At 42.2% G+C, this 24,322-nt stretch overlaps 1 protein-coding gene across 2 annotated transcripts in view; it reads left to right on the top strand.

Moving 5' to 3' along the window:
* The window catches only part of LOC138665345 (oocyte zinc finger protein XlCOF7.1-like), a 75,364-nt gene extending 53,069 nt beyond the window's left edge, over positions 1-22,295 (top strand). For both annotated transcript variants that reach the window (XM_069752739.1, XM_069752740.1), the window contains exon 5: positions 19,824-22,295. In XM_069752739.1, the coding sequence (XP_069608840.1) occupies positions 19,824-21,787 (1,964 nt within the window). In that variant the 3' untranslated portion in view covers positions 21,788-22,295. The remainder of the gene's footprint in view (positions 1-19,823) is intronic.
* Positions 22,296-24,322: the final 2,027 nt, after the last annotated feature.

Genomic DNA, 24,322 nt, shown 5'->3' with positions numbered 1-24,322 from the left:
CTCCTGCACTTTCCCTGGTCTTTTCCTTCAGCTTATCTTCTAGCACCGTGGCTTCCAGACCTGCAGTTCCCTGGGAATTCCAGTTTTCTCATACTAGGTGCTCCCCGTCCACTTTCCCCATCCTGGGCGAAAAATCAGGTTGCCTCTGCAATTCCTGTTCGGGCCGTAAGTCCGGGACGTCACGGGAGGTAACCCACAGACAAGCCACCGACCCTTCCAGACTGCCTCGCTTTTCACGTGCTTTAAGATCTAACATCTCCAGACCTGCTACCCTCAGTGCTTCTTCTGTCTCTTTCAACTGTAACTCACCACACAACTACTACCACTGCTTCTAGAACAATTCCTCTCACTCTGCTCTAGCTCCTCCCACTACCTGAAAATTACCTCAGAAAGCCACTCTCACTGCCACTACACTGGCTCCGCCCCTTTCTCAACTGTCACTACTCTGACTGAAACCAGTTCTCAACACAATCTAGTCTCCTACTCTACAGTGCCCCCTTAACACTAACCCACAACTACACTGCCATAACTGTTATGACCTGGTGGTTAGGACAACAATGGACCTGGTGGTTAAGAGCACTCAGAAAAAACCTGATAGTGACAAAAATACAGGACAAGCTCTGGGAAGTGGAAACTCTGCTGACCGCAATCCCTAATAATATCGCACACACTAGAAATAGCTGTGGATTGCGCCTAACGCTCCCTATGCAACTCGGCACAGCCTAAGAACTAGCTAGCCCTAAAGGAGGAAAACAAAGCCTACCTTGCCTCAGAGAAAATTCCCCAAAGGAAAAGGCAGCCCCCCACATATATTGACTGTGAAACAAGATGAAAATCACAAACACAGAGATGAAATAGATTTAGCAAAGAGAGGCCCGACTTACTGAACAGAGAGAGGATAGGAAAGGTAACTTTGCGGTCAACACAAAACCCTACAAAAAACCACGCCGAGGGTGCAAGACCTCCGCACCGACTCACGGGGCGAAGGCGCCCCTCTCGGCGTCCCAGAGCTTCCAGCAAGCAGGACAAAAATCAAATAGCAAGCTGGACAGGAAAATAGCAAACAGTAAAATTCAAGCAGGAACTTAGCTTCTGATAGAGTAGACAGGTCACCAGCAAGATCCTGGAGCGGACTAGACCAATACTGAAACATTGACAGGTGGCATGGAGCAATGAACTAAGTGGAGTTAAATAGAACAGCCAGTCAACGAATTAGCCTCGTCACCTGTGAAAGGAAACTCCGAAGCAGCAGCACCACTCACCGCCACCAAAGGAAGTTCATGGACAGTACTAGCCGAAGTACCATTCCTGACCACAGGAGGGAGCTTGACAACAGAATTCACAACAGTACCCCCCCCCTTGAGGAGGGGTCACCGAACCCTCACCAGAGCCCCCAAGCCGACCAGGATGAGCCAAATGAAAGGCACGAACCAGATCGGCAGCATGAACATCAGAGGCAAAAACCCAGGAATTATCTTCCTGACCATAACCCTTCCACTTGACCAGGTACTGGAGTTTCCGTCTCGAAATACGGGAATCCAAAATCTTCTCCACCACATACTCCAACTCCCCCCCAACCAACACCGGGGCAGGAGGATCAACGGATGGAACCACAGGCGCCATGTATCTCTGCAGCAATGATTTATGGAACACATTATGGATGGCAAAGGAAGCTGGAAGAGCCAAACGAAATGACACAGGATTAAGAATCTCAGAAATCTTATACGGACCAATGAAACGAGGCTTAAACTTAGGAGAGGAAACCTTCATAGGAACATAACGAGACGACAACCAAACCAAATCCCCAACACGAAGTCGGGGACCCACACAGCGCCGGCGGTTAGCGAAACGTTGAGCCTTCTCCTGGGACAATGTCAAATTGTCCACCACATGAGTCCAAATCTGCTGCAACCTGTCCACCACAGTATCTACACCAGGACAGTCCGAAGACTCAACCTGCCCTGAAGAGAAATGAGGATGGAAGCCAGAATTGCAGAAAAACAGCGAAACCAAAGTAGCCGAGCTGGCCCGATTATTAAGGGCGAACTCAGCCAACGGCAAAAAGGACACCCAATCATCCTGATCAGCAGAAACAAAGCATCTCAGATATGTTTCCAAAGTCTGATTAGTTCGTTCGGTTTGGCCATTTGTCTGAGGATGGAAAGCCGAGGAAAAAGACAAATCAATGCCCATCCTAGCACAAAAGGATCGCCAAAACCTCGAAACAAACTGGGAACCTCTGTCAGAAACGATGTTCTCCGGAATGCCATGCAAACGAACCACATGTTGGAAAAACAATGGCACCAAATCAGAGGAGGAAGGCAATTTAGACAAGAGTACCAAATGGACCATCTTCGAAAAACGATCACAAACCACCCAAATGACCGACATCTTTTGAGAGACAGGGAGATCCGAAATAAAATCCATAGAGATATGCGTCCAGGGCCTCTTCGGGACCGGCAAGGGCAAAAGCAACCCACTGGCACGAGAACAGCAGGGCTTAGCCCGAGCACAAGTCCCACAGGACTGCACAAAAGAACGCACATCCCGTGACAAAGACGGCCACCAAAAGGATCTAGCCACCAAATCTCTAGTACCAAAGATTCCAGGATGCCCAGCCAGCACCGAACAATGAACCTCAGAGATAACTCTACTAGTCCATTTATCAGGGACAAACAGTTTCTCCGCTGGGCAACGGTCAGGTATATCAGCCTGAAATTTTTGCAGCACCCGCCGCAAATCAGGGGAGATGGCAGACAAAATTACCCCCTCTTTGAGAATACCCGCCGGCTCAGAAACACCCGGAGAGTCAGGCACAAAACTCCTAGACCGGGCATCAGCCTTCACATTCTTAGAGCCCGGAAGGTATGAAACCACAAAATCAAAACGGGAGAAAAATAGCGACCATCGAGCCTGTCTAGGATTCAACCGTTTGGCAGACTCGAGATAAGTCAAATTTTTGTGATCCGTCAAGACCACCACGCGATGCTTGGCTCCCTCCAGCCAATGACGCCACTCCTCAAATGCCCACTTCATGGCCAACAACTCTCTATTGCCAACATCATAATTGCGCTCAGCAGGCGAAAACTTCCTAGAAAAGAAAGCACATGGTTTCATCACCGAACCGTCAGAACTTCTTTGTGACAAAACATCCCCTGCTCCAATCTCAGAAGCATCAACCTCAACCTGAAACGGAAGCGAAACATCTGGCTGGCACAACACAGGAGCAGAAGAAAATCGACGCTTCAACTCCTGAAAAGCTTCCACAGCCGCAGAAGACCAATTGACAACATCAGCACCCTTCTTGGTCAAATTCAGTCAACGGTTTAGCAATACTGGAAAAATTAGCGATGAAGCGACGGTAAAAATTAGCAAAGCCCAGGAACTTTTGCAGGCTCTTCACAGACGTCGGCTGAGTCCAATCATGAATGGCCTGGACTTTAACAGGGTCCATCTCGATAGTAGAAGGGGAAAAAATGAAACCCAAAAATGAAACCTTCTGAACACCAAAGAGACACTTTGACCCCTTCACAAACAAGGAATTAGCACGAAGGACCTGAAACACCATTCTGACCTGCTTCACATGAGACTCCCAATCATCCGAAAAGACCAAAATGTCATCCAAATATACAATCAGGAATTTATCCAGATACTCTCGGAAGATGTCATGCATAAAGGACTGAAATACTGATGGAGCATTGGAAAGCCCGAAAGGCATGACCAGGTACTCAAAATGGCCCTCGGGCGTATTAAATGCGGTTTTCCATTCATCGCCCTGTTTAATGCGCACAAGATTATACGCCCCTCGAAGATCTATCTTGGTGAACCAACTAGCCCCTTTGATACGAGCAAACAAATCAGAGAGCAGTGGCAAGGGGTACTGAAATTTAACTGTAATTTTATTAAGAAGGCGGTAATCAATGCAAGGTCTCAAAGAACCATCCTTCTTGCCCACAAAAAAGAACCCTGCTCCCAACGGTGACGACGACGGGCGAATATGACCTTTCTCCAAGGATTCCTTTATATAACTCCGCATAGCGGCGTGTTCTGGCACAGATAAATTGAACAAACGGCCTTTAGGAAACTTACTACCAGGAATCAAATTAATGGCACAATCACAGTCCCTATGAGGAGGTAGAGCACTGGACTTAGGCTCATCAAATACATCCCGGTAATCCGACAAAAACTCCGGAACTTCAGAAGAAGTGGAAGACGAAATTGACAAAAAGGGAACATCACCATGTACCCCCTGACAACCCCAGCTGGACACAGACATAGACTTCCAATCCAATACTGGATTATGGACCTGTAGCCATGGCAACCCCAAAACGACCACATCATGCAGATTATGCAACACCAAAAAGCGAATATCCTCCTGATGTGCAGGAGCCATGCACATGGTCAATTGGGTCCAGTACTGAGGCTTATTCTTGGCCAAAGGCGTAGCATCAATTCCTCTCAATGGAATAGGATACTGCAAGGGCTCCAAGGAAAAACCACAGCGCCTAGCAAAACTCCAAGTCCATCAAATTCAGGGCAGCGCCTGAATCCACAAATGCCATTACAGAATAGGACGACAGAGAGCAAATCAGAGTAACGGACAATAGAAATTTAGACTGTACCGTACCAATGGTGTCAGACCTAGCGAACCGCTTAGTGCGCTTAGGACAATCGGAGATAGCATGAGTGGAATCACCACAGTAAAAACATAGCCCATTCCGACGTCTGTATTCTTGCCGTTCAGCTCTGGTCAAAGTCCTATCACATTGCATAGGCTCAGGCCCATGCTCAGATAGTACCGCCAAATGGTGCACAGTTTTACGCTCACGCAAGCGTCGATCGATCTGAATGGCCAAAGACATAGACTCATTCAGACCAGCAGGCATGGGAAATCCCACCATGGCATCCTTAAGGGCTTCAGAGAGACCCTTTCTGAAGATTGCTGCCAGGGCACATTCATTCCACTGAGTGAGCACAGACCACTTTCTAAACTTCTGACAATATATCTCCGCTTCATCCTGACCCTGACACAGAGCCAGCAAGATTTTCTCTGCCTGATCCACTGAATTAGGTTCGTCATAAAGCAATCCAAGCGCCAGGAAAAACGCATCAACATCACGCAATGCCGGATCTCCTGGCGCAAGGGAAAATGCCCAGTCTTGAGGGTCACCGCGTAACAAAGAAATAATGATCTTTACTTGTTGAACAGGGTCACCTGAGGAGCGAGGTTTCAAGGCAAGAAACAATTTACAATTATTTTTGAAATTCAAGAACTTAGATCTATCACCAAAAAACAAATCAGGAATTGGAATCCTAGGCTCTGACATCGGATTCTGAACCACAAAATCTTGAATGTTTTGTACACTTATAGTGAGATTATCCATCAAAGAGGACAGACCTTGAATGTCCATGTCTACAACTGTGTTCTGAACCACCCAGATGTAAAGGGGAAAAGAGAAACAAAACACACTGCAAAGAAAAAAAAATGGTCTCAGAACTTCTCTTATCCCTCTATTGAGATGCATTAGTACTTTTGGCCACCTGTACTGTTATGACCTGGTAGTTAGGACAACAATGGACCTGGTGGTTAAGAGCACTCAGAAAAAACCTGATAGTGACAAAAATACAGGACAAGCTCTGGGAAGTGGAAACTCTGCTGACCGCAATCCCTAATCCTATCGCACACACTAGAAATAGCTGTGGATTGCGCCTAACGCTCCCTATGCAACTCGGCACAGCCTAAGAACTAGCTAGCCCTAAAGGAGGAAAACAAAGCCTACCTTGCCTCAGAGAAAATTCCCCAAAGGAAAAGGCAGCCCCCCACATATATTGACTGTGAAACAAGATGAAAATCACAAACACCGAGATGAAATAGATTTAGCAAAGAGAGGCCCGACTTACTGAACAGAGAGAGGATAGGAAAGGTAACTTTGCGGTCAACACAAAACCCTACAAAAAACCACGCCGAGGGTGCAAGACCTCCGCACCGACTCACGGGGCGAAGGCGCCCCCTCGGCGTCCCAGAGCTTCCAGCAAGCAGGACAAAAATCAAATAGCAAGCTGGACAGGAAAATAGCAAACAGTAAAATTCAAGCAGGAACTTAGCTTCTGATAGAGTAGACAGGTCACCAGCAAGATCCTGGAGCGGACTAGACCAATACTGAAACATTGACAGGTGGCATGGAGCAATGAACTAAGTGGAGTTAAATAGAACAGCCAGTCAACGAATTAGCCTCGTCACCTGTGAAAGGAAACTCCGAAGCAGCAGCACCACTCACCGCCACCAAAGGAAGTTCATGGACAGAACTAGCCGAAGTACCATTCCTGACCACAGGAGGGAGCTTGACAACAGAATTCACAACACATAACCCTTACCAATGCTGACCTACCACTGCCATTGACTGTCCCTATTCCTGTCCCTAACACACAGATATCAGAACAGCGTCAGCCATTATCATATTAAACAGTGTCAACTATCATAAAATACACAGGGCACACAGCAAACACAAAACATACCCAGTTTCATTAGGTAGGCATGCACAGGAATGTAGGGCTCAAACCAGCCGCCTGCACACCCCCTTACAGTTCCAAGCCTTCACAAGGGAGAAATATGAATATTACCGGAGATTCACAGAAGGAGCCTTGGAGTCTATAAACACCCAGGTCCAGGTGTATCAATTAGAGTCAGAGGGAGGTTGGCACTGTGTCCAAGAGTCAGAAGGATTAAGTAGGCATCTGCAAAGCCAAATGCAGTGACCTTCTGCAGCCAGATGAAAAGCGACACTGCATCATCTGACAGACTAATGACAGAAAGTTGTCACTATAAAAAACTAAGCGTTCATTCATGTCTCTAGTCATAATATTAAATATGGCTAGAAGTCTCCTTGTGGCCTTATTCCCCCTGTGGTCAGATTTTCTGCTTCTACCTTCTAGTATTACATGCAATTCTGAAAGCCGCATAGTGACCACCTATACAATTTAAAACTTGAGTTGAGATATAAGTGAATAGTTTTCCCGACTGGTGAAAATGCACTATACACTATGTACACTATAGCTGACATCCTGCTGCATCAGTACCAATTGGTTTTGGCACCAACTATAGCAGTTTAACCCATTATATGCTCCTGTTTATAGCGACTACAGCACTTAAATGGTTAACAAAGTGTGGTGGCTCCCTCTTTAATCTCATCTGCACCCTGAGATGATTGTGTGGTCCTGATAGTTGCCATGGCAATTCACAGCCAAATAATGGTCTTGGGGTCTGCAGTGACCTGTTCCGAAGAGAGAAACATTTAGGTGGTAAAAATATCATTTTTTTTCTCTTCCACTTTGCATTAATTTCAGAAAAGCACCTGGAGGATTAATAAACTAACTGACAGCAGTTCCTCATGTGATGAGGGTCACTGTTTATAAAATCTTATCACTTTTGGGGGTTTCCAATATACATGTCTCCCAAAGACACTTCAAAACTGAATAGGTCCCTAAACAAATAAGTCTTGTAAATTTCCTGGAAAAAAATGAAAAACTACTGTTGCAATTTTAAAGCTTCTAAGGGTATGTGCCCACTAGGGTGCCAAGGAAAATGAACTTTGCAAATTGCTAAGTCTTACCCTTCAAATTTGTTCCTTTTGGCATAAGGATTCACCATGTAAAATATGTTGACATTAAATGTAGATTTACCACTTGCTCAAGGCATGTGAATTATTCCATGTTTCACATTTTCCACAATATTGTACACACAATAACCACTCAGTTTGTCATCATATCTTTAACTGGATATACTATTTATAAAAAATCTAAAAGTTCAAATCACCCCCCTTTCGCCCCATTGAAAATTAAAGGGTTAAAAAAAAACCACACATTTGGTATCGCCGCGTTCAGAAATGCCCTCTCTATCAAAATACAAAATCAATTAATCCGATCGGTAAACATACCATACATAACGCGGGATATGCATGACGATAAATACTAAACAAACATTTAAAACTGAAATGTGATGTGCCATTGAGCAACCAGTAAATGATAACTAATCTTAAAAAAAGAAAATAATAAAATATCTATGACCAAAAAGGAACAAAATTAGGAGGTAAGACCTTCAAAAACTTGCTACTTAATTTTTACCATGCATTTCCTTGGCACGTAGTCCCTACGGTCAGGAATCAGCAGCGCTTTGAACACAGCACATGTCCGCTGTGTCCAAAGCGCTGCCGGCTATTGAACGCAGGTGATTCCGCATGTCTTCATTGAACCGTGCGGAATCACCGCGTCTAATACATTGTACGGATGACATTTATCTTGTGGAGACTCGCTTCTCCGCAAGATAAATTGACATGCTGCGGTCTGGAGAGACTTGCTGCATGTCCTTCTGCACAGGCGATCCACGGGCGCCGGTGCACACAGTGGGGATGGGATTTCTTGAAATCCCATCCACTATGCTGTCACATCTGAACTCTGTGGGTTGAACGCGGCGGATGTACCCAGCGTCCAACCCGCATCTTTTACTGACTGTGTGAACGTACCCTAACATCCTAGCAAAATAAAAGAACATTTTACAGTTGATGCTGATGTAAAGCAGAACTGTTGGAAATGTTGTTTATCAGCTATTTTGTATGGTAGGACTATCTGGATTAAAGGGATAATCATTAAAAAATTATTTGAAAATTGCAAATTTCTGATATTTTTTTTCCATAAATAAATGCAAAACATAACGACCTAAATTTACCATGATCATAAAATATAATGTAAGTATCAAAAAATGTAGTAAGGCCGCACCCTATAGTTACATTGTTTCTATGGACATCAGGGCGCACGTCCTCACCAGGAGGTCCATCCCAGAAGGAAGATCCAAATTCAAATGAAGAGAAGGACAAGATGTGACGCTGTCCTTCTCTTAATTTGAACATAAAATATAATGTGTCACGAAAACACAATCTCAAAATCACTTTGATATGTTGTAGCATTCTAGAGTTATTTCCACATAAAGTGGCACGTCACATTTGGAAAATTTGGCCTTGCCACTAAGGAGTTAAGAAATCAGTCTATAGAATTTTGTGTCTATACACTGTCTGTAAACATGTAAGCCCTTCTAGTCTTAAAGAAGTTGTCCTCTACTTGGACAACTTCTTCTCATACCCCTCACTTGGCCCCGATAAAATAATAAAGCTTATACTCACTCAGGAAGCGGAAGTGAGAGATCAGCTGCAGCCAGGACTTTCGTTTCATGCTTGATTTGTCTGAAGGCGGGGACAGTGCTGATTAGGCGCCAGCATCACGTGTTACAGCAGCAGCATCGGAGCCCCAAGACTGCAAATGCCTACATCGTAGGTACAGCGCTGGCACGAGAGGTCAGTATAAGCTTTATTGTTTTATGGGGACCAAACATTTGAATCAAGAAGGGGTTGTCCTTGTAGTGGACAGCCCCTTTAAGCCCTTTCTGACATTAGACGTACTATCCCGTCGAGGTGGTCTGGGCCCCTATGACCACCGACGGGATAGTACGTCCTCACCGATCAGCCGCACTCACGGGGGGAACGCGGCCGGGTGTCGGCTGATTATCACAGCTGACATCCGGCACATTAACCCCCGGAACACTGCGATCAAACATGATCGCAGTGTTCCGGCGGCATAGAGAAGCATCACGCAGGGAGGGGGCTCCCTGCGTGCTTCCCTGAGACCCTCGGAACAACGCGATGTGATCGCGTTGTTCCGTGCGTCTCCTCCCTGCAGGCCCCGGATCCAAAATGGCCGCTGGGCTTCTTCCGGGTCCTGCAGGGAGGTGCTTTGCAAAGTGTCAGATCAGCGATCTGACACTATAGCATGATGTCCCACCCTGGGACAAATAAAAAAAAAAAATATTTACATGTGTAAAAAAAAAAAAAAAAATCTTAAATAAAATAAAAAAAAATATATTGTTCCAATAAATACATTTCTTTATGTAAATAAATAAAAAAAAACAATAAAAGTACACATATTTAGTATCGCCGCGTCCATAACTACCTGACCTATAAAAGTGTCCCACTAGTTAACCCCTTCAGTGAACACCGTAAAAAAAAGAGAGGCAAAAAACAATGCTTTATCCTCATACCGCTGAAGAAAAAGTGGATATAAATAACCATGGTACCGCTGAAAACGTCATCTTGTCCAGCAAAAAACGAGCCACCATACAGTGTCATCAGCAAAAAAATAAAAAAGTTATAGCTCTCAGAATAAAGCGATGCAAAAATAATTATTTTTTCTATAAACTAGTTTTTATTGTATAAAAGCGCCAAAACATAAAAAAATTATATAAATGAGGTATCGCTGTAATCGTACTGACCCGAAGAATAAAACTGCTTTATCAATTTTACCAAACGCAGAACGGTATAAACGCCCCCCCCCCCCCCCACCCAAAGAAATTCACGAATTGCTGGTTTTTGTCATTCTGCCTAACAAAAATCAGAATAAAAAGCGATCAAAATACAGGTCCTTCTCAAAAAATTAGCATATAGTGTTAAATTTCATTATTTACCATAATGTAATGATTATAATTAAACTTTCATATATTATAGATTCATTATCCACCAACTGAAATTTGTCAGGTCTTTTATTGTTTTAATACTGATGATTTTGGCATACAACTCCTGATAACCCAAAAAACCTGTCTCAATAAATTAGCATATTTCACCCATCCAATCAAATAAAAGTGTTTTTTAATAACAAACAAAAAAAACATCAAATAATAATGTTCAGTTATGCACTCAATACTTGGTCGGGAATCCTTTGGCAGAAATGACTGCTTCAATGCGGCGTGGCATGGAGGCAATCAGCCTGTGACACTGCTGAGATGTTATGGAGGCCCAGGATGCTTCAATAGCGGCCTTAAGCTCATCCAGAGTGTTGGGTCTTGCGTCTCTCAACTTTCTCTTCACAATATCCCACAGATTCTCTATGGGGTTCAGGTCAGGAGAGTTGGCAGGCCAATTGAGCACAGTAATACCATGGTCAGTAAACCATTTACCAGTGGTTTTGGCACTGTGAGCAGGTGCCAGGTCGTGCTGAAAAATGAAATCTTCATCTCCATAAAGCATTTCAGCCGATGGAAGCATGAAGTGCTCCAAAATCTCCTGATAGCTAGCTGCATTGACCCTGCCCTTGATGAAACACAATGGACCAACACCAGCAGCTGACATGGCACCCCACACCATCACTGACTGTGGGTACTTGACACTGGACTTCAGGCATTTTGGCATTTCCTTCTCCCCAGTCTTCCTCCAGACTCTGGCACCTTGATTTCCGAATGACATGCAAAATTTGCTTTCATCAGAAAAAGTACTTGGGACCACTTAGCAACAGTCCAGTGCTGCTTCTCTGTAGCCCAGGTCAGGCGCCTCTGCCGCTGTTTATGGTTCAAAAGTGGCTTTACCTGGGGAATGCGGCACCTGTAGCCCATTTCCTGCACACGCCTGTGCACGGTGGCTCTGGATGTTTCCACACCAGACTCAGTCCACTGCTTCCTCAGGTTCCCCAAGGTCTGGAATCGGTCCTTCTCCACAATCTTCCTCAGGGTCCGGTCTCCTCTTCTCGTTGTACAGCGTTTTCTGCCACATTGTTTCCTTCCAACAGACTTACCATTGAGGTGCCTTGATACAGCACTCTGGGAACAGCCTATTTGTTGAGAAATTTCTTTCTGGGTCTTACCCTCTTGCTTGAAGGTGTCAATGATGGCCTTCTTGACATCTGTCAGGTCGCTAGTCTTACCCATGATGGGGGTTTTGAGTAATGAACCAGGCAGGGAGTTTATAAAAGCCTCAGGTATCTTTTGCATGTGTTTAGAGTTAATTAGTTGATTCAGAAGATTAGGGTAATAGGTCGTTTAGAGAACCTTTTCTTGATATGCTAATTTATTGAGACAGGTTTTTTGGGTTATCAGGAGTTGTATGCCAAAATCATCAGTATTAAAACAATAAAAGACCTGACAAATTTCAGTTGGTGGATAATGAATCTATAATATATGAAAGTTTAATTGTAATCATTACATTATGGTAAATAATGAAATTTAACACTATATGCTAATTTTTTGAGAAGGACCTGTATGTCATGTGCCTGAAAATGGTACCAATAAAAACGTCAACTCGTCCTGCAAAAAACAAGACCTCACATGACTCTGTGGACCAAAATATGGAAAAATTATAGCTCTCAGAATGTGGTAACGTAAAATATATTTTTAGCAATAAAAAGCGTCTTTTAGTGTGTGACAGCTGCCAAACATAAAAACACACTATAAATAGTAAATCAAACCCCCCTTTATCACCGCCTTAGTTAGGGAAAAATAATAAAATAAAAAAAATGTATTTATTTCCATTTTCCCATTAGGGTTAGGATTGGGCTAAAGTTAGGGTTGGGGCTAAAGTTGGGGTTAGGGTTTAGGGTTTGGATCACGTTTACGGTTGGGTTAGGGGTGTGTCAGGGTTAGGGGTATGGTTAGGGTTGGGATTAGGGTTAGGGGTATGTTGGGGTTAGGGGTGTGTTTGGGTTGGGATTAGGGTTAGGGGTGTGTTCGGTTTAGGGGTGTGGTAAGGGTTGGGATTAGGGTTAAGAGTGTGGTTAGGCTTAGTGGTGTGTTGGGGTTAGGGTTGGAGTTAGAATTGGGAGGTTTCCACTGTAGGCACACCAGGGGCTCTGCAAACGCAACATGACGTCCGATCTCAATCCATACAATTCTGCGTTGAAAAAGTAAAACGGTGCTTCTTCCCTTCCGAGCTCTGCCATGCTCCCAAACAGTGGTTTACCCCCACATATGGGGTATCAGCGTCCAGTTTCTCCAGGGCTAAAAAAAATCATTTTTGTGGGAAAAAGATTTTTTATTTTCACGGCTCTGCGTTATAAACTTTAGTGAAGCACTTGGTGGGTCAAAGTGCTCACTACACATCTACATAGGTTCCTTAGGGGGTCTACTTTCCAAAATGGGGTCACATTTGGGGGGTTTTCACTGTTTAGGCACATCAGGGACTCTCCAAACTCGACATGGTGTCCTATGTCAATTCGAGCCAATTTGCATTGAAACGTCAAATGGCGTTCCTTCCCTTCTGAGCTCTGCCATGCACCCAAACAGTGGTTAACTCCCACATCTTGGGTATCAGCGTACTCCGGACAAATTGCACAACAACCTTTGGGGTCCAATTTCTCCTGTTACCCTTGGAAAAATAAATTGCGGGCAAAAAATCATTTTTGTGAGAAAAAAAATAAGATTTTTTATTTTTACTGCTCTACATTATAAACTTCTGTGAAGCACTTGGGGGTTCAAAGTGCTCATCACACATCTACATAAGTTCCTTAGGGGTCTACTTTACAAAATGGGGTCACTTTTGGGGGGTTTCCACTGTTTAGGCACATCAGGGACTCTCCAAACTCGACATAGTGTCCTATCTCAATTCCAGCCAATTTTGCATTGAAAAGTCAAATGGTGCTCCTTCCCTTCCGAGTTCTGCCATGCGCCCAAACAGTGGTTTACCCCCACATATGAGGTATCGGCGTACTCAGGACAAATTGTACAACTATTGTGGTCCAATTTCTCCTGTTACCCTTGGTAAAACAAAACTAATTGGATCTGAAGTAAACTTTTTGTGAAAAAAAGTTAAATGTTAATTTAAAATTAAAAAAAACAACATTCGAAAAATTCCTGTGAAGCACCTGAAGGGTTAATAAACTTCTTGAATGTGGTTTTGAGCACCTTGAGGGGTGCAGTTTTTAGAATGGTGTCACACTTGAGTATTTTCTATCATATAGACCCCTCAAAGTGACTTCAAATGTGATGTGGTCCCTAAAAAAAATGGTGTTGTAAAAATGAGAACTATCAGTAGTTGGGTTGGGGGCTTAGAAGCACTTTGAGGAGTGTAAATGACTTAATATTTATAGTAAATGTGCTTGAATAAAATCAATGTATATTCAGAATCAGCATTAAGTAAAGTGCCACATGCCAGTGGAGATATATAGCTGAAGTCAGTGCTTCTGAAACCGAGAAGTTATAGTAACTACAAGTGTACTTAGTACTGTTGGTAATTATTTTAGTTTAAGGACAAGTGCCTAAAAAACAAAAGTGAGCTGCAAAGCAATCATCAGATATAGAGTTAGGGTACCGTCACACAGTGAAATTTTGATCGCTACGACGGCACGATTCGTGACGTTCGAGCGATATATCTGTGACGTTCGAGCGATATCGCAATGTCTGACACGCTCCTGCGATCAGGGACCCCGCTGAGAATCGTACGTCGTAGCAGATCGTTTGAAACTTTCTTTCGTCGTCTAGTGTCCCGCTGTGGCGGCATGATCGCATGGTGTAACATATATCGTATACGATGTGCGCATAGTAACCAACGGCTTCTACATCGCACATACGTCATGAAATTATCGCTCCAGCGTCGTACATTGCAAAGTGTGACAGCAGTCTACGACGCTGGAGCGATATTGTTACGACGCTGGAGCGTCACGGATCGTACCGTTGTAGCGATCAAAATTTCACTGTGTGACGGTACCCTTACTTACATTAGTGTGCGCCCAACTACAGATGTGCCACAGCTACAACCCCGACAGCACCGTTTCGCCTAACAGGCTTCTTCCATTGAGGGCATGTTCCATTTATAGCCAACAATTTCTTGTAGCAGTAATACCATTGATCGCTACAGCTTAACTACTTGAATGCTTCTGTCGATCCTTGACAGCGACATTTAAATAGTGCAATCCCGGAGTGCCCACGTATCGGCTCCCATCTGCCTCAACGACACGACAGCAAGGGAACAATGGGTTTCTATGGCACCCGAAGGCCTGCTGATACTTCTCTAAAGCTCAGCTACAGGCTAAGTTTTTTAGTCCCCTTATAGGGAATGAAAAAAAATAGGTAAAAAATTAAAAATAAGAATTATAAAAAATATAAGTTTAAATCACCTTCCTTTCCCCAGTTTTCAAATTAAAAAATATATATATATTATCGGTAACGTTGCATCTGTAAAAGTCTGGTCTATTAAAAGATAACATTTTTTAAAAAACAAGTTGAACTCAGGAAACAAAACAAAATTGACAGATTTGTGGCTTTTCAGCCACAGCAAATTTCCCCCAAAATTCAATAAAATTGATCAATTTGTTGTATGTGTTCAAAAAATGAACCACAGTTTGGCACGCAAAATACAAGCTCTCTCCCAGCTCCATTGAAGGACAAATAAAGATACAGGTCTCAGAAAGCAGTGATACAATTTTTTTACACAAATTTTTCAACAGAATAGTAAAAACTTATGGCTCCTGGAAGAAGGTGAAGATAAAAAAAAAGCACGAAAAAGAAAAAATCAACTGTCGCCTGAGGAGTTTAACTAAGGGTATATCCAGGACTTTCCGAAAAACAAAAAATGTGCCTAAGCACTAACAAGAAGGTAGTTGCTACTTGCGTGAATCTTGTTCATGGCGCTGTTCTTCCTCGGCAAAATGTGGTCACAGACTGCTCCCGCCAGAGATTCAGCTGCCTATGCTGATGTCACGTCGACAGAGCTGCAAATTCATTTCCACTCGCTCTATCGACAGGGCAGGACTTCAAGTATGATTCTAGTTTGCAGCCAGATTCCTGCTGCCTAATTGGGGGTGCCGGCTGCCAATCATAATGAGGTCGGAAGTTAAGCTTTTCCCACCACTCTGTCAGTGTGACGTCAACAGAGGCAGCTGAATCACTGACAGGAGCCGTTTGTGACCAGTCTGTGCCAGGGAAGATCAGAGCTGTGCAAGAGAAGAGCAGTGCTGTGCACAACAGGCAGATAAGTAGCACCTGTCACTAATAAGTAACTACCTGTCTGTTAATGTTTTCAGAACATTTTGTTTTGTTTTTCAGAAAGTCCGATATACCCTTTAAAGGGTAAAGTCTGCAGTTATTCTATGTGACTACAGACAGATGAATCTTAACATCACGCAGGCTGTGAGAATTCTCCAGCGGCAGGCGCTTCATCACAAGTATGTGATTTGCATACATGCAGTCATTTGCCGACTAGATGCGCAAGTTGTTCTATGTAAGTGTATTGAGTGAGGTCAGACACGAATAATCGGAATACAAAACCTACAAGAAACAAAATGAGCAAAAACCCTGCTGTAACTAATAAGTAAAAAGCAAAGTGCATTTAAATAACACAGAGTTCTTGGTAATACTGTTTTTGATCAAAAATAGCATTAAAGCCATCCCACAGTCGGCAAGGTGACTCTGATCGGGACTGTCCCATGCTGTCTAATATTAAAAACCTTACCATGTGTCAGAGTTGACCTCAGTGTGTGAATAAGGGCAGACAAAAGGACCGGGTCTCAACCAGTGGACACCATTCTGGGAAAGCCTTTAAATGTAATTTCTAGTTCATGAGATGGAGGCCACACCCCGGCTTGCACAGAATGCAAAAATTCAAACAAAAAGCACAAAAATTGAGCCTAGTTTGAGTTGGTATACATGCAGCACATAAACACATTTTCACATTGGCCATAAGACATACAAAGCCTACAAGAAGCAAGTTGTTCTATGCAAGTGTATTGAGTGAGGTCAGACATGTATAATCGGAATACAAAACCTACAAGAAACAAAATGAGCAAAAACCCTGCTGTAACTAAATAGGTAAAAAGCAAAAGTGCATTTAAATAACACAGAGTTCTTGGTACTACTGTTTTTGATCAAAAATAGCATAAAAGCCATCCCACCGTGGACAAGGTGACCCTGATCGGGACGGAACATATACTGTCTAATATTAAAAACCTTACCATGTGTCAGAGTTGACCTCAGTGTGTGAATAAGAGCAGACAAAAAGACCAGGTTCCAACCATACAATGAAAAAACACAACAAATGCGGCTTGAAGTATTCAAATTGTATAGTTGTGGTCACATAGTCGCCTGCTCAAACGAATCCTCCCAGTGCACATAGAGTGACTGTAGACGTATAGTTTAAGGCTGGAAAACCCCTTTAAGGGTCTCAAAATGACGACACCAGAAGAGAAAAATGACTTTTTTTTTAATAGAATGTATTTACTCTTATAAAAATAAGAGAACATAAATAAAACTATATAAATTTAGTATGGCCATAATTGGACTGACTTACATAATAAGGCTAACACTTTCTTTGTGTGGCATATGAAAAGTGTAAAAAAGTAAAAAACAACAGCAAATTACTGATCTTTTTTTGTTTTTCTCCAAAAATGGTCCAAATATCAACTACAATTCATGCCATAATAAAAATAAAACCCTCATACATCTACAGTGGGGGGGGAGTATTTAGTCAGCCACCAATTGTGCAAGTTCTCCATCTTAAAAAGATGAGAAGAGCCTGTAATTGACATCATAGGTAGACCACAACTATGAGAGTCAAAATGAGAAAACATCTAGGAAATCACCTTGTCTGATTTGGTAAGATTTATTTTGCAAAATTTGGTGGAAAACAACTGTCCACAACCTCGAACAGTCACACTCCAAACTCCACTATGGTGAAGACCAAAGTGCTGTCGAAGGACAACAGAAACAAAATTGTAGCCCTGCACCAGGCTGGGAAGACTGAATCTGCAATAGGCAAGCAGCTTGGTGTGATGAAATCAACAGTGGGAGCAATAATAAGAAAATGGAAGACGTACAAGACCACTGATAATCTCCTTCTATCTGGAGATCCACGCAAGATCTCACCCCATGGGGTCAAAATGATCACAAAAATGCTGAGCAAAAATCCCAGAACCACAAGGGGGGACCTAGTGAATGACCTGCATAGAACTTGGACTACCGTAACAGGCTACCATCAGTAACACACTACGCCACCAGGGACTCAGATCCTGTAGTGCCAGACGTGTCCCCCTGCTTAAGCTAGTACATGTCCGGGCCCATCTGAAGTTTTCTAGAAAGCATTTGGATTATCCAGAAGAGTATTGGGAGAATGTCATATGCTCTGATGAAACCAAAGTAGAACTGTTTGGTAGAAGCAAAACTCGTCGTGTTTGGAGGAGACAGAGTGCGGAGTTGCATCCAAAGAACACCATACCTACTGTGAAGCATGGGGGTGGCAACATCATGCTTTGGGGCTGTTTCTCTGCAAAAAGGACCAAGACAACTGATCCGTGTACATGAAAGAATGAATGGGGCCATGTATCGTGAGATTTTGAGTCCAAACCTCCTTCCATCAGCAAGGGCATTGAAGATGAAACATGGATGGGTCTTTTAGCATGATAATGATCCCAAGCACACCGCCAGGGCGGTTTACCTGCGGATTTATAAAAACAGGTGCGGAAAAATCCGCAGAGATCCCACCTACGTGTGCACATACCCTAAGGGTAAGTTCACACAGGGCGTTTTTGCTGCGTTTTTTTTTGCAGCAAAACCTGATCATCTTGGCAGGAAAGAAGCTGCGCCAAAAATGCAGGTTTAGGTGCAGTTTTTGGTGCGTTTTTTTTTCATGCATTTTTTTTCTCTTTGTTAATGCCAATAAAGTTGAGTGCACACAGAGAAAAAACAACAACTTCCTGTAGATAGATAGATTGACAGAATGGATAGAATGAATAGATAGAATGAAAATGGATAGATTGATAGAATAGATACATTACCTGCGGTATCCTTTTCCCTGGCATTTTCCCACGGTGCAGAGGTTACCTCAGGTCAGGCTGTGAGGGAGCGCAGGCTCGGTGACGTCACCTCTAGTTACCGAGCCCTCGCCCGCTGCATCTCCTTCATTCCCCAGTACTTACAGCCAGGAGCGGTCGCATTAGCAGCACTCCATGGTGTAAGCTTTATCTCCCCCAGATACTGCGTGGGACACTCGTTATATTGGACTACAACGGATCAGGAAGTATACTTTTGCTTTTTTATTTTATTTTTATTACAGAAGATTGATGGCTTCGCTTTGGAATGGCAGAACAATAAAAAGATTGTCAAAACTTTGTGGTGTTTTATTTCATTAAAAGACTTTTTTGACTCTCATAGTTGTGGTCTATGAATGATGTCAATTACAGGCCTCTCTCATCTTTTTAAGTGGGAGAACTTGCACAATTGGTGGCTGACTAAATACATTTTTCCCCACTGTATGTGGGCTTAAAATGGAAGTATAACCCCAAAACATGGCAAATGGAATGTGACTAAAAAAGATGTTTATTAAGGCCAAATTAGGCCTGGTCTATAGGGGTTAACATAATATTAGAAGTTAAGGGTGCTAGGTCTTGAAGATGCGACTTTGGTCCAGCGATTTTATTCTGATTGCCATACACTGATATATGAAAAGGAATTTTGCTCCTTATTCTGTATGTACCAATTAACATCTGTCTTTGGGTTCTTTAGCCTACCTCTATATCAAAAGTTAGTACCCTGAATTATCATAGTGTTTTCACCAGATTCTGATAAGTTGCAAAAATTTTTTGCACAACTTGTGGTTGTGCAAAAATGTTTTGACTTTGTGAAATCATGTCAGTTTCACACAGCTCTACCAAAATGGGTGGGATGGAGGCATGATGCCACATGATGTCAGTTAAAATGAGCTGTGGCGCACTTTATGCCAGAGCTCTAACTACTGTCCCTGACTGGAGTAAGATTTGTGTAAAGATGCAGGCTACTTCTCAGATGCATTCATGCACCTCTTAATGAATCAGGAGCATTTGACTTCAGCTCCCCCAACCCTTCCCCCATCAAGATTGGCATGAGCAATGCAAGTCCTGATGTATTGGGGTCTAGGTTTAAAGGCTGGACTTGTAGAACCAATGTCTTATTTTTTTGTTTGATTTTGTTTGTTTTCTTTCAACCTTATTTTTAAAACACTACAGGATTAAACAAAATAAAATTAAAAAACAATTTAATTTATATTTTACAGGTTGCATTCATGACAACACATCATCACATAAAGACAGTTCTTGTTTCTCTACCCAACCTAATGACTTTATTTGGAGCAATTCAAGAAATGAGATGAAGAGTTCCATAAAAAATATAACCAAAGTTTCATGTGATAGAAGAACTTTAAAATACACCAGCAATTATGCACCCATAAATGCAGCGGAAAATCCATTTACTGTGGAGGAACCTGTCTTGTGTATTGAAGGAACCCTTATAGACACTATTGTTTCTTCACCCATAGATCATACACAAAAGTATCCTTCAACAAATATTATGGATGAATCAGTCTCATGTAATGGAGGGACCCTGGGAGACTTTAATGTTTCTTCACCCATCGATGATACACAATATCCTACAAATATTATGGATGAATCAGTACCATATAATGGAAGAGCCCTCAGAGACATTATATCTTCAGCTTCAAATGATACACAGTACCCTACACATAATATGGATGAATCTGATTCATGTAAAGGAGGAAATCTCCAAGATGTTTCTTCACCCACAGATGGTACACAATATCTATCTACACATATGGATGACTCAGTCCCAAATAATGAAGATTCTCTCGGAGACATTGTTTTTTCACCCACAGGTGATACACAATATGCACCTACACATATTATGAAGGAACCAGTCTTATCTGATGAAGAAAACATTACAGATCCTGATATTCCTATACCTTCTGATAATACACAATTATGTCCTTCTTTTCATGTAAAAGAGGAACCCATGTCAGATGATGAAGATTTCATAGCATCAAACAGTTATACACCCACAGACTATTTACATTATCACTCTGCTGATATTAAGGAGGAACTAATCTCATCAGCTGAAGAAAACTTCACAGACTTCAACATTTATACAGATCATAAACAATATCCAGCTCCTCAAATTAAAGAGGAACAGGAAACCTGCAATGACCCCAACAGTTATACACCCACCAATCGATATGCCTTTATTAAAGAGGAACCAGACTCCTATGATGGTGGAAACATCACCCATCCTCAGATGTATACACCCAGAGTCCATGAACATAATACATTAAATCATGTTAAAGAAGAACCAGTGTCATGTGAAGTTGGAAACATTTCATACCCCAACCATTATGTACCCACATACGCACAACAATATCCATCTGCACATATTAAGGTTGAACCAATGTTATCTGATGTAAGAGACTTCACACACCTCAGCCATTACCGTACACAATATCAATCTTCACTTATTAAGGAGGAACCAGTGTCATGTCGAGGCAATACCAATTGTCAATTTGATCAGCCGCATGAAGAAACAATTTCCAGTCAATTAGGATACCTTAAAGAGACTGATTTGTACAACTCTACAGAAAAATGTCCGCCTACTTCTTTTAAGGATACATGTGCTGACCAACATTCGCCATCTTTAGTTCACACAGATGTAAAACCAGAAGACTCATCACCCACGAAGGTTATAGTACTAGCTCACTTAGTAGACATCAATGAGACTAAACCAGGTAGCACAAGTATATTCAGATATCGTTCTAGGTCATTAAAAATTCCTGAAGAAGGTAAAACATTTGGTGACATTTCCAATCTTACAAAATATTCAAGGGCTCACTCCAAAAAGAAGACCCTCCAATGTTCAGAATGTGGACAATATTTTTTAAGGAAGCTGCAACTTGAAGCCCACCTAAGAATGCACGCAATGCAGAAGTCATTTCAGTGTTCAGAATGTGGAAAATACTTTTATGATACTAAACTATTGGATCGAAAGAAACACCCTGGAGAAGTCAAATTTCAGTGTCCTGTTTGTAGGGAACGTTGTGACACTAAACTAAATCTTCTTACCGATGAGAAAAATCAAAAAGGAGAGAAACCATTCCAATGTCTTGAATGCGGCAAAAGTTTTAGCATCTACTATCAACTCTATGTTCATAAAAAGACTCATACAGAAGACTTCTAATATCGGTGATATTCTGAAAGAATGGACAAACCTTAGCTGGGCGTTCCACACGGGTATTAAACCATGTGAATGTTCAGAATGTGAGAAAGATTTCAGAAATAATTATCTAGAAAGTCCTCACCAGTCAACTCGCAGAAGACCACCTGGTACTGCCTAAAATTCGGGAAAGACCCAAGGTCGAAAGGATCTATAAGGAAGATGTTTTAGTCTATGTGGGCTTCCATCCACAACAGAAGTCACAATGCTCTGCTGGATCTGTCATATGTTGTTGTGATATCAGTTGTGTTCATGGGAAAAATACCTCTTTCCATTTTGAAATGTAGGACTGTGTGCAGTGGGAGCTATATATATTAAAATTATGTACTGTTCCCACTGGTATCTGAAAATGGCCTTGTTGGGAACAGTAAACACTATACAAAGCTTAGTTTTGAACTGTTAAGTGAAGTCCATTATATAGATTTCTTCTTTACAATATGGTATTAAATAACTTCATATTGTATTTTTTTAAGTATGTCTAATCCTCCTTTCCTTTCATCACAAAGTATGTCTAATCCTCCTTTCCTTTTATCACAGGGTTACTAGGTTACTATTCTAATTTGTGGAATTTAATGTTTATAGTAAACTAAACCCTTATGGGAAATACAAGTGTATTGGAAATACTGTATATGATTTTGATATTGCCAACATTGTCTTCAATTCAATAAGAATTGGGTAGCTGACATGCGTTTAAGCTGGTATTAATAGGGCCATCTTGGTTGCACCTCGTGTCTGTGGTGCTATGTTTCTGGCACTGTGTTTCCAGCAGATATGCCATATTCATCAAACCTCTTTGAGACAGCTGAAAAAAATTACAGTGAAAAATTATGTTTAGAACAGTAATCCCAATCCCCAATAATTACTGAGGTGGAGTACTCCAAACAATATATCCAAAACAAAAGAAAAAAGAGTAGCAAGAAACCCACCAGATAATAAATAAGTAGATTTTATTGAATAATCACATATAAAATCAGATTTGACATAATACAAATACATATAAGAAAAATGAGGAGACATGAAAGTAGGCAAGGAAGAAACTGTGGTTCAAAATAGGACTTGGACAAGCAGGAAAAAGAATAATTACATTAAGTGTGCTCTGTAAAAACATAAGCTGGCTGAAGCTGTGGATGGCTGTAGGATATACAGTACAGACCAAAAGTTTGGACACACCTTCTCATTTAAAGATTTTTCTGTATTTTCATGACTATGAAAATTGTAAATTCACACTGAAGGCATCAAAACTATGAATTAACACATGTGGAATTATATACTTAACAAAAAATTGTGAAACAACTTAAAATATGTCTTATATTCTAGGTTCTTCAAAGTAGCCACCTTTTGCTTTGATGACTGCTTTGCACACTCTTGGCATTCTCTTGATGAGCTTCAAGAGGTAGTCACCGGGAATGGTTTTCACTTCACAGGTGTGCCCTGTCAGGTTTAATAAGTGGGATTTCTTACCTTATAAATGGGGTTGGGACCATCAGTTGTGTTGAGTAGGGTTGAGCGACTTTTACTTTTTTAGGGTCGAGCCAGGTTTCGCGAAACCCGACTATCTCTAAAGTCGAGTCGAGTGAAATCGGCCGATTATGGCGTTAAGTCGGGGATCGACCGAAACACGAAACCCAATGCAAAGTCAATGGGTATTTTTTTTTTCTCTCTCTCTCTCCCCCTCTCTCTCTCTCTCTCTCTCTCTCTGTCTCTCTCTCTCTCCCCCCTCCGTCCCTGAACAGAAAAACTGGTGTTGCACATTTCAAATCGCTACAGCGCACAAGCGACAAGATGACGATAAGCGTCCACGCCCCTAAGACCTATGTCATCACTCTGCCCACGCTCCTTCATTGGCTGAAAAAATGGCGCCAAGCGCATCATACGAAACGCGACTTTGGCGCGAAAGTCGCGTACCGCATGGCCGACCCCACACAGGGGTCGGATCGGGTTTCATGAAACCCGACTTTGCCAAAAGTCGGCGACTTTTGAAAATGAACGAACCATTTCGCTCAACCCTAGTGTTGAGCAGAAGTCTGGTGGATACACAGCTGATAGTCCTACTGAATAGATTGTTAGAATTTGTATTATGGCAAGAAAAAAACAGCTAAGTAAAGAAAAACGAATGGCCATCATTACTTTAAGAAATGAAGGTCAGTCAGTCTGAAAAATTGGGAAAACTTTGAAAGTGTCCCCAAGTGCAGTGGCAAAAACCATCAAGCGCTACAAAGAAACTGGCTCAAATAAGGACCAAACCAGGAAAGGAAGACCAAGAGTCACCTCTGCATCTGAGGATAAGTTTATCCGAGTCACCATCCTCAGAAATCGCAGGTTAACAGCAGCTCTGATTAGAGACCAGGTCAATGCCACACAGAGTTCTAGCAGCAGACACATCTCTACAACAACTGTTAAGAGGAGACTTTGTGCAGCAGGCCTTCATGGTAAAATAGCTTCTAGGAAACCACTGCTAAGGGCAGACAACAAGCAGAAGAGACTTGTTTGGGCTAAAGA

Source organism: Ranitomeya imitator, chromosome 2 (genome assembly GCF_032444005.1).
Source record: "Ranitomeya imitator isolate aRanImi1 chromosome 2, aRanImi1.pri, whole genome shotgun sequence".
Classification (NCBI taxonomy): Eukaryota; Metazoa; Chordata; class Amphibia; order Anura; family Dendrobatidae; genus Ranitomeya; species Ranitomeya imitator.
The sequence above is the reverse complement of the archived record's forward strand: the minus strand, read 5'-3'. Positions and strand labels throughout refer to the sequence as shown.